Source organism: Sinocyclocheilus rhinocerous, unplaced genomic scaffold, assembly GCF_001515625.1.
Source record: "Sinocyclocheilus rhinocerous isolate Xijiao unplaced genomic scaffold, SAMN03320098_v1.1 scaffold438, whole genome shotgun sequence".
NCBI classification, from domain to species: Eukaryota; Metazoa; Chordata; class Actinopteri; order Cypriniformes; family Cyprinidae; genus Sinocyclocheilus; species Sinocyclocheilus rhinocerous.
The window spans coordinates 156,594-173,943 of record NW_015634015.1 but is presented as its reverse complement, the minus strand read 5'-3'; the positions used below and the strand labels follow the sequence as shown (position 1 = coordinate 173,943).

At 34.2% G+C, this 17,350-nt stretch overlaps 1 protein-coding gene across 3 annotated transcripts in view; it reads left to right on the top strand.

The window, feature by feature from the left end:
* Positions 1-1,893: 1,893 nt before the first annotated feature.
* LOC107745033 (synaptotagmin-11-like) overlaps positions 1,894-17,350 on the top strand; it is a 35,742-nt gene continuing 20,285 nt past the window's right edge. For all 3 annotated transcript variants that reach the window (XM_016558864.1, XM_016558863.1, XM_016558862.1), the window contains exon 1: positions 1,894-2,075. In XM_016558864.1, coding sequence (XP_016414350.1) covers positions 2,042-2,075 — 34 coding nt within the window. In that variant the 5' untranslated portion in view covers positions 1,894-2,041. The remainder of the gene's footprint in view (positions 2,076-17,350) is intronic.

Here is a 17,350-nt window from a genome sequence, read left to right as displayed (position 1 = left end):
GCTCATTGTTTCGATGAGTGCCTTTGTGCTGTATTTCATCGGATAAGTGTTACATATACATACACTGCGGATTAAATGCTAATTACAGTAAAGCTGTAGTTTTAATACAGATTTCAAAGGCACTTTGCAATGTACGCAATCAGTGTTGAGTTATCGTTAAACCAGTATGCTATCTTGAGGTCATTTTGGGTGAAATAGATTTAAGCTCTCGCGTTACACATCCAATGCACACCTCGGTGATGTAAAAACATATGTGTTGTATTTAAAGATAGAAACATTTATAAAATAGACATAGGCAGGTATCTAAATGTCATTAGCAACTTCAGTGCATAGCTTGCTTAGACTTACAGGTATGATTCGAAACATTTTATTGGTTATATTACATGGTTCGCTGTCATTTTATGGTTTATTTTGCCTTAAAAAAATTAAACTATTTTACAATCGAGCCCACGTCGTTGTGACAAACATACAGTTACTACTTCCATTGTAGAGTAACTTCACTTTATTTCTCCCTCATTAGCTACACTGTAATTTAGATTTCATTCACTGTATTAAAGGTTTAGAAATTACTTTTTGTTCAAGTTTTTTTTTCCCCTCAAAAAAAAATATGTGGCCTAGCCCTTTGTAACACTTTAACTAGAACGTGTGTGTTTTTTTCACTGATGGCGCATACTGTATTGTGTAAGGATACAACCAACATGTGTGTCAGTAACATGACAATCACCCGACTGGAATTCAGATCAACAGCATTCCATCTGAAAACTATTTCTTACAAGTATTTATCAGTATGTTATCCAGTGTGAATCTATTTGAATTGACTATTTTATTGATATTGTCATTTCAATTCTTGTTGTTATTATAATTATTCTATTGTTAAAGGACATTATGCTCCTGTATGTTGACTGTAAACCAAAGTAAAAAAAAAATCATTTTGATACAGATATGTTTTGTGATGTATTTATTTGTGTTAAATGATGCTTATACACAGTATATATCAACTTAAATACGGGGTTATACATTCCTAGAAATATCAGAATATTTTAAAATAGTGTTTTCGAGGCCTTGAATTAATAGAAGGAATTCTATGCAAATGCAATCTCTATAAAACGAGTTTTAAAAGTCCTTATCCAGTAATCACAAACAGACAGACACACACACACATATATAACTTTATTTTTCAATTTAATTATTAACAATAATAATTTACTTATAATTAAAACTAGTGCTGTCAAACGATTAATCGCGATTAATCGCATCCAAAATAAAAGTTTTGTTTACATATATATATATATATATATTATGTATACTGTGTATCTTTATTATGTAAATTAATTATAAAAGTTCATATTTATGTAAGTAAAACATGATGTACAAAAAATAAAACAATTAGTATATAATTTTCTTAAAATTAAATTAATAATAATTCACTTATAAATAACGGTAATCACAAACAGCTGGAAAAGACATGTAAATTAATTAATTAGTGAAAGAGTTCATATTTATATAAATATTAAATTAATATTTAGTTTTATACAATAATATAATTGGTATGTCACATTTTAAATGTACTTATTAATCTAACATAAATAATTTGTGTATTTACAAATAAAATATGATATAATTCATATATAATTTAAAATGAACTCTACATCAATAATGTTTATAAAAATAGGCTATAATGTAAGAAAATAGAATAGAATAACTTCAGGTTCGGGGTGTGCTCGGTATTTTCCCCATTGTAGACTGTAGGGGGAGCTGAAGGGTTTGCATGTGATTTTAGGTTGAGTCTGCGCCGCATCCACCCTGAGCATCTTCATCATCTTCATCTTCATCTTCATCACACTCGCATCTGGAGGAGGAGGAGGAGGAGGCGGAGCGCATCCTTAAGGAGCGCGCAGACACAGAAGAAAACATCCACAGCTCGGCCACCCATTCAGCTGGAGGATCGGCCTGAAGAAATTCATGGAAATAAAATAGAAATTCATTCCCTTTGCTTTTTATTTTTTGTTTTCTGATCACAGCCAAGCCATTGGACTTCAAAATGGCTGAGATGACTAATTTAAAACCAACCTATGGTGAGTGAATCTCGATCTATATTTACGTAATGATCCGGGCTTTAACATAGAAACACCAGCTTAAATGATTCCTCACCTGTTTATTCGGTTCTTAATTCATCTCGGAATCAGTTTTTAGGTTAATGGGATTATTTCTCACTAAATATTCGGAGCAATACTTTCTGTTCATTATTTACAGTATATAGCCTAGGCCATTTTATATCGGTTTATATTATATTGTATTATAGTGAATGAGGGCAGGAAATAACTGATTATAAAATAGGCAAATCTAAAATCATCAAAAAATTATATTCCCCAATGAAGTGTAACGCGTAAAGTGCAGCTCCGGAAATACGCACATGAAGCCTACACGATTCACCTGACAGACGCATGAAGTGTGTTTATGTACACACATGCTGTGTCATATGATGATTGATGTCATTTAAAAAGAAATGTATTTTCTATAGAAAAGACGCGTTTAGATCAGCTGAACTCTCGCGTCGCTGTGGCACTGCGTGCATGATGTCGTGTCTGAGGAGAGCGCGAGCATCAGCTGGAGCTGCTTTATTCACTTTATTCCTGACTGGCACATATCATGCCTCATAACGATATTCACAATGCCATATAATCTGTACTGTGATTATTCCTATATCTTTTCACAAATAATTGCAACCACAGTCAAATTACAGTTATACATCACTGGCCTATTCCACAGTAAACAGTAGCCTACAACGAACACATGTTGCGATCAGATATTATTATTTATCTACTATGTATCATATGTGACCCTGGACCACAAAACCAGTTATAAAGGTCAATTTTTTAAATTGAGATTTATACATCTTCTGAAAGCGGAATAAATGAGCTTTCCATGGATGTGTGGTTTGTTTGAGATACAACTATTTGAAGATCTAGAATCTGAGTGTGCAAAAAATCTAAATATTGAGAAAATCGCCTTTAAATTGTCTAAATGAAGTCCTTAGCTATGCATATTACTAATCAAAAATTACGTTTTGATATATTTACGGAAGGAAATTTACAAAATATCATCATGAAACATGATCTTTACATAATATCCTAATGATATTTTGTCATAAGAGAAAAATTGATAATTTTAACCCATACAATGTATCGTTGGCTATTGCTACAAATATACTTGTGTTAATTATGACTGGTTTTGTTGTCCAGGGTCACATTTATTGCTATATAAGTAGCCTGTTATATGCTAATATATTATGATAGGCTTTGTTATAAGACATTATAAAATGGAATATCTGTATAATACACCTTTATATGACCATGTTTTATTTCTCATCAATCTTTTATTATTGGGCCCTTTTTATACCACAGAACATAGATGATTTTAACAGGATTAAACGGTTATGATATGATATGTCAAAAACACCCCTCAAGTTTAAAAAGCAAAATATTGAATGGAAAAATGAATAGCAAAATATCTATTTTAATTAACCATTACTGTTGCCTGAGTTGCCTACTGACTATAATACAATATAGGCTAATATAAGAATTATATGAAAATATACTGTAGCCTAATGGACTGCCCAGAAAACATGGCTGAGAATATTCAGTAAAAAATAAAACATGATTTTATTTATCATAACCATCATCATCTGCCAGATTGATTAGCCGTTTTGTGCGAGTTTTTATGGGGTTATGTCATGCGCTGGAGGAGCTGGAGAGTTGTGACGTGTTTCCTGGTGGATGCGTGTGATGTAGTTTGGGTCAGGTATTTTAGGAACATGTCTGAGGCATCTTGGATCACAGCTCAGCGCGTGGGAGTTGCCTGGAGACAGAATCAGCAGCAAGATGTGCGCTCGAGAGGAAAATAACCAGAAACAGTCCAGCCAGATAAACAGAGATTTAGGATTTCTGAAGCCATGAAGGAAATAAAACCCTTTACTCCTTCAGTTTTACAGCTTTTCAGTGATTTGTCTGCCCGCTCTTAAAGCAAAAATGCTGTTTTATGTGACGAAACAATAGAAAATCAGGACATGTTGGGTGTATGTGCATGTACAGTTATGTGAAGTGGGGTTTTGGACAATGAGATTTGACTGTGGGCGGAGCTATCCTCATAGATTTTGTTACCATTGCCATGCATTATACGACTGATAGACTGCAACGGCTGGACTTAAAAATCTACGTTTGTGTTCTACTGAAGAAACAAAGTCACCTACATCTTGGATGCCCTGGGGGTAAGCAGATAAACATCAAATTTTCATTTTTGGGTGAACTATCCCTTTAAGCTAACTTTCATGACTGTTTCTTAACACACTTAAGTACACTTTTAAAAAGCGCACGTTGTAGTAATGTCAGATTATCAAAATAAAAGTTTTACTTTAAGGTACATTCTAAAGCATTATGTTTTAATAATCCTTTGTTGTGCTTTAAAGAAGTACACTTATTTCAATGTCGACTAATATACTAAAGCACATGTGAAGTACTTGATTGTGATTTTAACTGTCGTGTGTTATTCAAAATTATATATAAAGTTAATATATTTTAAATGTACTAAATTGCAACTTTATCATTAAAAATGTGTAATTAAAATACATGTAAATATATGTATACATACAAGTTTCAACGTTTATTTTACTTTTTTATTATTATTTTACCATAAATACTCATCAGTACATTCAGCAGTACACTTCAAAGTAATTATGAATTTACATATAAAGATGTAATTAAGACATACTTAAGTGGGTCAAAAAGCAGATAATTGCATTTAATATAAATGTAAACTATAATACTTTTTCATTTAATCAAAGTGTTGAAAACATTATACTCAGTTCACACTTAAGTATATTATTTCCATAAGTACTCTTTTTAAAAGTATGCTATAGTATACTTTTTTCACAAGGCTAGGACTGATATTCCGATTAGCAGGAAGAGCATTTATCAATAATAACTTTATTGCATCATGCCTGGTTATGACACTTCATACGTGTTTACTAGAATGCTGATGTATGACATAAAACAAGTTTGTATGCCGCTGTATCTTAACCAGGCAGATACGAAGTGACAAGCGATGACAGATACTGACGCCACAAACTACCAGACATGTGGTCAGTAGCTTGTTTACACTGTATTGCCACAACCACACTGAAATATCATTGGTCCAAAATCCCACTTCCACATAACTGTACATTACTCAGCTATTGCATTCTGAGTTTGTAGCATTTTTAGCTTTCAGTGTGAACAGACAACTCACACCTGGTTAAGGGTGGAAATGATTGAAAATGCCCAACCAAGAACCTGGTTTCTGAATTGTATCAACTGTATCAATATTAATCAAATGTCATGTCCTCTCAGATAATAACAGTGCCTTCATTGATTGAGCAGAGAATCGATTGACTTTGCAGGACATCATTTTCATGAGTAAATAGGATCAAGTAAATGCTTTCAGGACGGAAGGTGACCAGGTCATGTCTCAAACGTCAATAGCAGCTCTCTTTTGCTTGTTTAATGGGCATTCACTGTCTGATTGGGATTATTAATGATGGCAGCAAACGCAGATAGAGTGACGTCATATTTCTTGAATGAGTCTGATTAAAAACTGCCTTACTTTATTGATAACATTCAGAAATTATTAGCTTAGAATTTCATTATACACTATAACCTGCACAGTAAAAAAACAAAACAAACATTGGTTGAACCTGTAAATAAAACAATAATTATCAGAGTATTTTTACAAGAAAATAGTTCATGTTTAAGTCAATGTGTTAAGCCGAAGAAATTTGGTTTACAAACAATTTTCACTCAGAAATTGCTAGTAATTTCACAAACAATAACATTTACAGTCAAAAAACTGAAATATTATTTTCTTGTAAAACTTACTCCAATAATGTTATATATATATATATATAATAAATAAAACAAAAAACATTGTTACACAAATAAAACTAAGCAATAGCAATTAATTCCTTATAAGTATTAGTATTTATATGTTTTTAGGTTGATTCTGTGATGTTAAATAGCATTTCTGCCTTAAATTTAATTATTAAATATATTATAAAATATTTAAGAATTATTCAACTATTAAGTTATATAAATAATAATTTACATATGAAGCACATTTGTAGGTTAACATTTTTAGATGGAAGTTTCAGCTGAATGTCTTATGTGACAGATTTAGTCTGTGCGTGTGATGGAAAGCTTAGGTGTTGTCCATTTTATTATTTTATTTTATTTTACTTTATTTTTATTTTATTTTATTTTATTTTTTGGACTGTTCGATGGGTATTAAAACTGATCCTTTCCCAACTCTTTTTACTGCAGAGTAATAAATAATTAATAATTCAATTCAAGAGTTGTTTTTGAAGACAGAGAGGCTTTGAAGTGAAGTTCTAGCCTTGACTATATTTGATCTCAGCTTATCGCAGATATCTGCAAAGTGTATATGTCTTGTCCTCTCTCTCTCAAGTGTGTGTGTAGCTGCAGTGATTGAACAATGGCTTGATTTATGCGTGTGACTGGTGGCAGAGTGACACGTCTTCTCTGTCCCCGCTGAAATCCAGCACACAGTGTCTCTCCACAACACGACTGCAGCTGATCCTCATTCTCACCCTGCTGGTGCTGTCATATTACCACTGACAGCAGATATGGAGAGGGAACCGTCCTGACATGGCAGCTAACTAAACCTCTTTGTGATCCTGCTGAACAGAGAGCAAAACTGCGGGTGGCGTATGAACGAAAACAAAAGAACGAGCGAAAGCTGAGAGTCTAGCAGTGCTGAGCATCATTGTTCACACCTGTCCGCTCCGCCACCAGCACATGCTCTTTTCTTAACCTCATCATTTCCCCATTCTGCTTTCTCTTCATTTCTACTCATCAGGAACTCCACCCTGCCGTCCAGCTCAGCCGTGACTACAGACAATGCCATCATTTCTCATTTGTGGGCCATTTTGTTCAGCTTATTAATCATGTGCGCCCACACGCGTACACACTCGTTGGGCTCACGCTTGTGCGTCTGGAGCACATTATGGAGGGTGTCATAATCAGAGGCGTGTGTTTGACGTAGATAATGTATTGGTTTTTGAGGAATGAGCTTTGCTGACGTACATTAAAATCTGTTGAGAGACCGCCGCACACTCTGGAGCATTAAAAGACATCGCATTTAAAATTCAAATGTAATGAAAAAAAAAAACAGAAGTGATGTTCGCGTGTGTAGAAGTTGCTGTCACTGTGCTATGCCGGTTGCTAAGGTGTACTGAGTTATTTTAGTGTGTTACTAAGTGGTTACTAAGATGTTCTAGGTCAAGTTTGGTTTTAGACCAATCAGAGACCAGATATTCAGACTTTTCTGACGTTTGTGAAAAAAAGGACACTTAAGTGTACTTTTAAAAAGAGTACTTATTACGGAAATAATATGCTAATGTAATATTTTCAGACACTTAAAGTTAATTGCAATTAAATAAAAATGTGTTATAGTTTAATCTACATTAAATGTAATTAGTTGAACTTAAGAGTGATTTTTAACCTACTTAAGTGGGACATAAGTTCATCTTTATATGTACTGTAATTTCAAAATTACTTTTATTGTCTTTGAAATATGGTTAAAGTTTACTGCTGAATGCACTGGTTAGCATTCACGATAAACTAAAATGTACTTTCATGTAATTTCTATTGAAACTTTAATGTCATGTATTTTAAAGAGGAAATTTACAACTTAGTACATTTAAAATATGTTAACTTGAAATGTAATAATGAGTAACACACTACAGTTAAAATTGAAATCAAATACTTTACGTGTGCTTTAGTATGTTAGTAAACACATTAAAATAAGCGTACGTCTTTAAACATGAAAAAAGATGATTAAAATATAATGATTTAAAATGTACTTTAAAGTAAAACTTTTAATTTGATATTGTTACAAAGGGCACTTTTAGAAAAGTCTACTTAAGTGTGTTAGGAAACAGTCATGAAAGTGTCTCTATTCAAGTGCACTTAATTGTCTTTTTATTTCATTAATATTATATAATCTTGAAGAACAGTTTTTTAAATATACTTTTAAAATTTGAAGTACACTAAAAGTGCACATTCAATACAGTTAAGTGCACTTATTTTTCACAGTAGGTTATGGCCCCTTTAATGTAAGCCTGGGATTTTTGCACCCATTTTTTTTCATCCACACGACAAAAGTTTAATGATATTACTATTACTGAAAAGTAACAGCTCACTTGATTTGAGGTCTCATTCATGTTTGTAACAGAAACGTGTAATACTAATAGTTAGGTGTTTGTTCAATCCATAACTATAAACACGAGCAATTGTAATACCTTTAAGCAACCACCGCTTATAGTTATTCAGAGGTCATTAAGATACTTGTTTCCTTGTAACTACAATGTCAGATTTCAGCTAGAATACTGACACTAATTTTTCATTTATAAAGCAATTACCAGAGCGAGAGTTGAGTGTATCAGCTGGCAAAATGATTTTTTCCCCTACTCTTCGTCTCTCAGAGGGGTTGCTTCTAAGCAACAGAAGCAGCTGGCTTTTAAACATGCAGCCAAAAGTGACATCATGTGAAAACTAGACCCTTTACAGTTTAGAATGATGTATTACTCTTACCTTTATGACCAAAAATGACTGCATATTTTAAATTGTTTCCACTGTTAGAAAACAATGCAAGTGATCGCACTGGCGCCTCCATGTGCTGCAGAGCTTCAGCTTCCACTCTCCGCAAACGATTGGATATGCGTCTAACAGCGCACATTTATCTAGGTTAAACATTTAAACTAACATTGTGGAATACAACGAATTCATGACAATGTTTACATTCAAGCTACCCGTAAAATGTATAGTGAAAAGTACTTTAAAAGCGTCTGGAATGCAATAAAGTAATTTTAAAGCTGTTTTTTAAAGCATTTGCTGCATGGATAAAAAATGTAAATAATTAACATATCATACAATATTGCGTTGCAGCAAATCCTTTAAATTTTAACAGAACAACATAAAAATCATAAAAAGCAGCTATACAATTATAGGACAAAGTTTTACATATATGCCATTATAATTAGTGTTTTATTTTTTAACTGTACGGAATTATAAAATAAAACACAAATTATAATCGGGCCTTCCATCAATTATAGTGATGAAAAAATGACTCGCCATCTCCTAATTGGATGTGACAAAAAAACGTACATTTAATGAACAAAAAATACTCCAATGTTTTTCTAAATGTACTTTATAAAAAAACGAAACGAAATATAATCACTTTTCCATTACATACAAAACTGAACTATTTTAATAGCTGAAACAGTAGTATAAGCTTTTTTTGGGAAAAGGGGAAAAAGACGGGCTAGATTTGAGACCCGTGCAGGGCATAAATCCACTTCATCCAACGCGGTTTTGTTCTCATCTGTGAGCATGCTCTTGATATATGTATTTTAGGTGTGTAAATGTATAATTGCCTTTTCATTATTTTTTCAGTTTTATTTAAATTTGTAGTTAAAACAACTAAAAATAAATGTATTTTAAAGTTTAGAATTAGACAGCCTTTGCACACAAGCTTATGCTGAAAACAACAAAATGGAACCTCAAGGTTGATCTAGCAAAATGTGTGCAAATGTATAGGGCCCCATTCCTATATTTTGCCTGGGGCCCCCAATTCACTAAATCCGCCCCTGCGATTTGGAGTCCCTCCGGGGGGCGTATTGCATCCAGGCGAGTCGGGGAGGGTCCGGCCTTTGTGTGGACTGAAGCAGGGCGGGGGGGAAAAAAGAGGCAAAAACAGAAATCCAGAATAATTTAGGTAAAATGACAGGAAATATAAAGCCAACGGGGTTGAAATCAGGGTCAAACATTTCAGAATAGTATTAAACGTCTGTGCTGACAGACGTCAAGAGTGATGCATTTACTCTACAGTCACATGACTGAAAAATGACAGATTTCTTTTGAGTTCTGTATCAGAGATGCTGGTTTCAATCAGGAGTTTCAAACGTCTTATGTTCTTTTTAATCTAGCGTTCCCTATCGCTCTTTCTTCTCCGTCTGTCACACAGTATCTTTATATAATTTTTTTCCCCCACCGTAGTTCATTCCTTCTTTCTCATCTCTTTGTCTCTTCTTATTATCAAACGACTATATTCTGATCATTCCACAAAATGTTTGGATGTTTCGCACTACTCTCAGACAGTGCAGAACGGGGTTGTGACACCTGAAATTATTGCTTTAATGTTTAATGCAAGCATCAATATTAGGCTACTATTACTCATTCTTTAGGGTTTTTAACTGTACTGAAGAATTTAGCCTCAAATCATGTGACTTATTGAGGAGAGGTGTGATGTTGTTTTCCTATGCAATTTTTGATAAAATGCATGAAAAATCCCATAGACTTAAACTAAAGCAGAGACCCAAGTCATACACTTGTGAAAAATAAGTGCACTTAATGGTATTAAATGTGCACTTTTAGTGTACTTAAAATCTTTAAAGTATATTTATAATAAATTGTACTTGCAGATAAAAATAAAAGAACACTTAAGTTTTCCATGAACAACCACCACTCATTAACTAACATCTTAGATTAAATATTTGATCACATTATTTTAATTGAGGTCTTGGTAAACCTGTAGGGTCTTGCGTGAGTCAGTCGGTGATCTGCAGTAACAGACATGCAACACACCATCTTCCTCTCAGATTGAGGCCGGCAGAGCATTACTGATGTTTTACATTAAAGCAACTACATTTACTGTCAGTACAGTTGGTCACAACAGATTCACCATGCTGGCCAACAGAAAGCTGCTTGCTTTGAAAGTTACTTCTGTGTGAGCTGTGCTTCATATATTAACAACAGACAATTTACTTCTTTTTTTTGTCCACAAAATCTCCATGAAATTCCACTCAACTTTAGATTCTACCCTTGTGAAAAAGAAGTTCACTTAATTGTATTTACACTTTTAGTGTACTTCAGATCTTAAAAGTATAAATATTTTAAAATATTACTGTAATAAAAGGCCACTAATGTGCACTTAAAGACACTTTAATGTGAAAGGTACACTTTCATCACTGTTTCTTAACACACTTAAGTAGACTTTTAAATCATTATATTTTAATAATCTTTTGTCATGCTTTAAAGTAGTACACTTTTTTTGATGTGTTGACTAACATACTAAAGCACATGTAAAGTACTTGATTATACTTTTAACAGTAGTGTGTATTTTGATACATAGATCATTGAATCTGATTAGACCGTTAGCATCTCGCTCAAAAATGACCAAAGAGTTTCTATATTTTTCCTATTTTTCCTCAACTGTTTAACTCTAGGGGAGTTGGAAAATGAGCCTATTTTCAAAAATAGTGGAGTGTTCCTTTAAGTTAATATATTTTAATGTACTAAATTGCAACTTCATCATTACAAATGTGTAATTACAAATACATTTAAATTCATGACATACAAGTTTCCATAGAAATGAAATGAAGTATATTTTAGTTGACCATAAATGCTTGTCAGTACATTCAGCAGTAACTTTAGCCATATTTCAAAGACAATAAGTAATAATGAAATTAAATATAAAGATAAAAAATGTACTTAAAATGCATATAGGAATTTAAACTGTACTATATTTATATTTTAAATAGCAAATAACATTCAATTAAGTCTCTGAAAACATTACATTCAGTTCACACTTAAGTATATTCTTTTAAAGTATATTATTTCTGTAATACGTACTCGTTTTTAAAAGTATGCTAGAGTGTACATCTTGTTTTTAAATGGTATTTACAGCCATTTTTTTTTGTTATCATGTTCTACTTCTGAAAGTAGCCTGGTAATTATAACTTGGTAATTTTATAGTTTATTTTATCATTATTCTAAATTACAAAGAACACATTTAACTATGTTATTTGTGACATACTCTTTCATTAAACTACATTTTCAGCAGGAAGTGCTTTTGGTGGCTTTTCTCCTTAGACATTATTGTTGTGTGTTGTTGCTCGGGCATGTGGTTGGTTTCTGTGTTCCCATTGGCTGTTGTGCTGGGCAGGAGAGCACATCCTGTTCTCATCAGCTCACTGAAGCTGGGCCAGACTCACAATTCCAGTCAGCTCTGACTGCCGTGAGCAAAGAAAGGGACCTGTCGTTGCCACGGCGACCCGAGCACTTCACCGCCCCGGGCCTTGGTTCGGAGTTTGGCAAGAGGAAAGAGGAGATGAAAGAAGTGGAGGGGAGGAGAGAGGGGCAAAGAAAGAAGGGTGTGAAATGAATATAACAAAAAGAGAATAGGGAAGAGTGTCAAGTCAGTAAATGGAGAAATAAAAGAGGATGAAACAGAAAGGGAATGACAAAGAAAATGGAGCCAGTGGACGCCAGTCTATCAAAGAAAGCACTTTTAAAACTGACTGTGCTCCACACAGAACCAACAAGTGTGTTTCTTAAAGGGCACCTATTATGCCCCTTTTTACGAGATGTAATATAAGTCTCAGATGTCCCCAGAATGTGTCTGTGAAGTTTCAGCTCAAAATACTGCACAGATCATTTATTATATCATTTTGAAAATGCCTATTTTGAGTGGAAGCAGAAACACGCTGTTTGCATGCCTGTCTCTTTAAATGCAAATGAGCTGCTGCCCTTTTCCAGAATAGGGCTGTGCATTTACAGCTCATTCTTCAGATACTCTGCTAAAAAACATCTGTTTGGTTTTGATTATCATGTTTATCACGCTGAAATCATGCGTTTTAAACCATATTAGTTTAAACTTCAGATATACGGTTTTCTGAGTGTACACATCCGAAGCACACGCACAGAAAGCGGCTGTCACACGGCATGTGAATACTAAACTAAGTTCTCTTTCATGTATTATTGCGCTTAAACTGTCAAATACACACAAATTTATGTTCAAACAAATTTATATTAGATATGTGTATTAAGTGACAGCAGCATAATATACAGTACCTATACTGCTGTCTGCACTGTTAATATGACCCAAATAATAAAATAAAAACTGAAAATCACTCACTGCTTTAGACTGAATAACTTCTATAGCTGTAATACGAAGATATTTCTTACTTGAATGCTGCTTTTAAATGCTCTAGCGTGAAGATAAACATGGAGGATTGTGTGTGGTTCACTCAGGGCGGGGTCTCTGCTAATTCAGCGTTGTCCATCAACAGTCGTGGGCGGGGCTTGTAAAATGTGATGTCACATTTTACAGATTCTGTGAACGGCTTGTACTGAATTTTTTAACTCTACATCTACAAAATGATTAATAATGCATGTGCATCGGGTGAGATTTTGCTTGATGTTTTTATTCAGATTATAAAGACGCTGTAAATGGAATTGTTCTATATTCTATTGTACAATACTATTATATTTTGTACATGCAACTTAGATAATTGTGTAAACACATTTACCAAATTTGCCCCCAACTCAGAAACTCTATATCAACTTGTGGAAAATGGGCATCCTATGACCCCTTTAAAGTTTCCCACTTATAATTACAACTTTGTTGTGTTGTTCATCTGCATTCAACTTTTAAATACAATCTTTCTGCCATGACATGAACACACCTTGAGATTCAGGATGAAGGCAGTTGCATTTAGGTGAAATCTGAGAGCACAAGTAGTGTGATACTATGAGTTATGAAAGTAGCACCGGTTTCAGTTACCAAAATATTTGGCCACCGAATGCTGTGATTGCCCTGTCAGAATCATGGGGGGCATTTGCTGGTCATGCCCTCAAACAGGTTATTGTGAATCGCCCACTTTTTATGCACTAACCAACTGCGATGAATAAAATCAACATAAATTTCCTAGCTGAATATCTTGTTCCATTCATAAATGCATTACATTATTGTAGTAAAACTTTGGCTTGCTAATGTTTCATGTTGTCCTAAAGCCTCCGGACATTAGCGTGTTTCCGTGTCTGTTATTAAAGGTGTTTGAGCAGAGGGAACCCACAGTGTGATGTTTCCTAATTGAATACCCTGCAGCATGGGGTGAAAGCAGCACCTGCCAGCCCCGGTTAAGCTTGTTATGGTCTGTTGCTGACATTTGAATGTTTTGGGGGATGTGTGTTTTAATGAGCCAGTTATGACTGCAATATAAATGAGCAGATTCTGTTGGCGCTGTCGGTTTTGCCTCCTTTAATGAAACAGTAGATACGTCTGTGTGTTGAGATTGGGTCTGTGTGAATAGTAAATGCTTCAGTCAGGTGAATGCTACTGCCCAGTTATGACTGCAATATAAATGAGCAGATTCTGTTGGCGCTGTCGGTTTTGCCTCCTTTAATGAAACAGTAGAGACGTCTGTGTGTTGAGATTGGGTCTGTGTGAATAGTAAATGCTTCAGTCAGGTGAATGCTACTGCTGGATCCTCTCATGGACTGCAATGAAGAATCCATGATCATAAATATAACTGCTGTGCTCAGCATCAGCCCCATTAGCTAGCAAATGGCTGTGGAACAAGCAAGAAGCAAACAGTCATGAATTAAACAGGAAAGAATCCAAGCTGCAGCCAAGAGCAAGAATTATCCCACAATACCCAGAAAATTGTTTTTCATTACATGGGTAATTTCAATACCTAGAAAGCTAATTTTTTAATTTGAATGCGCTTTTTCTCCCTCACAAACAAGTTCTGTAATTATAGTCCATAAATCTCCCTTTTCATATTCATGTTTTTGCCTTTGCCTGAACTGACCTGAGGCGCTGCTGCTGTTTTTTCTCTGTTCTGCATCTAACTGGGTCAGTCTCTCACCTCAGTTTGAGGCCATCGGTGGCCATGTTTGGTATTCTGTTAAATTCACTTTGAGACCAGATGTTTTCTCTAGAAACCTCATCCAAGTCTTTATCACCCACAACTCTCTGTGAATGCGGGTCACAGTCCAAACGAAACTATAATGTGTTAGGAGTTATGAAGGAAATGCCTTGTGCACAGTATTTAGTTCTGCGGCAGTAATGATGCTGTTTGAATACAAATTTTGAAGGTGAAGTGTGTCATTTTTTAATGTAAAAATACTTTGTGTCTAATATGCAAAGATTGCAGGAGATTCTGCATAAAATTACTTTCTGTGGTTTGGTTATGCTATTCATTTATGTTAAAATGGTTGGTGTTCTCTGCATGTTTATTTTGTATATAAAAATTAATGACGTACATGTAGACAAAAAGGCAAGACAACATGAAAATCAGTAACAAATTCAAATCATTTCTATAATTGCTTGTCCAAAATACATATTAGAAGTACAAACAACACATTACAGTACGCTAACACAAAAATTAAAACAATGGCTTTAAACTTTTCCCAAGTTCGAGTATATTTATTTAACAACTTAATGGCTTGCAGTATGAATGATTGCTTTGCTCCATTTCTGCAATATTCTGGCATCTTAAAGCTTCAGCCTGAGGGGAAAAACTGCCGTTCTGAAACGAGTGGGTGCCTGCAAACTGCAAACTGCTTCTGTGCTTTGCTGTGAGATCTAGCTTTATGTATTTGTTCAAGGTCACACAAGGCGGTTTGCTGTGGTGTGATGTTGTATATGGATGTTTTATTACCTTGAATGCAGGCATGTTCACATCTCTTTGACATCTGAGTCCAAATCAAATCTGAAGTCTTGTTTCACAAGTCAAGTCTCAAATTCCATGTGGTAATAGTTTTACAAGCCTTTTCACATGGCAATGTCATGCATTTTTAGGATTTTCCTTGTTTATTACATTATATTGATCTAAAAGAACATTTATAATGTTTTACAAATCTTTTAATACCATTCACATTTTTAAATGAGTGTTTATTTATTGCCTAGGTGGCAAGTGAGGGGCCAGTTACCTTAAAAAATAAACAATGAACAATGTTTATGTGTTTATTCTTCTGTAAATGTCCACTCAGTAGGAAAGTTTTGTTGTCCCTATAGTAAATGGATGTAACTACCACTCTAAACGTGCCCCCATGATGTGTAGTTACCTGTATTTATACCTTTAGCATCAGATCATGCTTTATGTGGAAAAATGTTTGTCGTGTGCTATTTTTGTCCTATCCTTCATGCTAAGGAATATGGCATCAAATGACCATGACAGAGAGTGTCCAGAGAACACATTATTGTCAGATTATTCCAAAAATAAACTTTTGGAGCCAAACATGTCATGTGTCTCGATTCAGTTATTTGTGAATCTACGTCTCATGCCAATTTTAGTGTGATTAAAGTGTGGCTTTGTGAATCGGAGACTCCTTGAATTTATAATCACAATGTCCTTGTGAAAAATAAGGATACTTAATTGTATTGAATGTGCACTTGTAGTGTACTTCAAAGTATTTTTTTTAATAAAACTGTACTTGCAGATAATATTAATGAAATAAAAGGCCACTTAAGTGTGAGACACTTTCATGACTGTTTCTTAAAGTAAAAATGCACGTTGTGATAAATTAAAATGTTTATTTATAGTACATTTTAAATCATTGTTTTAATCATCTTTTGTCATGCTTTAAAGAAGTGCACTTGTTTTGATATGCTGACTAATATACTGACTAATAATCACATGTAAAGTGATGATAGATTAAGATTATAATTTTAACTCTATAGTGTTTTTTGATATTACATTTAAAGTTAATATATTTTAAAAGTACTCAATTGCCATTTCATCATTACAAATGTGTAATGACAAGTATATTTAAAGGGTTAGTTCACCCAAAAATGAAAATGCTGTCATTAATTACTCACCCTCATGTCGTTCTAAACCCATAAGACCTTCGTCCATCTTCGGAAAACAAATTAAGATATTTTTGATGCATTCCGAGAGCTCTCTGACCCTGCATTGACAGCAAGGATCCTTATACGATCAAGGCTCAGAAACGTAGCAAGGAGATCGTTAAAATAATCCATGTGACATGTGAAATCAGTGGTTCAACCGTAATTTTACGAAGCTACGAGAATACTTTCTGTACGCGGATACGTTTTCTACGTTGTTTACGCTTTGATTTGAACGAAAACAATGAATCCGTGTGACGCAGCTGACACAGAACAGCATACGCTGTTTACGTTCAGTGGATACTCTCCAAAATGGCACCAGGGTGATGCGGAGGAGACGAATTGTTGAATAAAGTTGTTATTTTAGTTTTCTTTGTGTACAAAAAGTATTCTCGTAGCTTCGTTAAATTACGGTTAAACCCCTGATGTCACATTGATTATTTTACCTATCTCCTTGCTACGTCTCTGGACCTTGATTGTGGTAATTACATTGCTGTCAATACAGGGTCAGAGAGCTCTTGGAATGCATCAAAAATATCTTAATTAGTGTTCCGAAGATGAACGAAGGTCTTACGGGTTTGGAACGACTTGAGGGTGAGTAATTAAT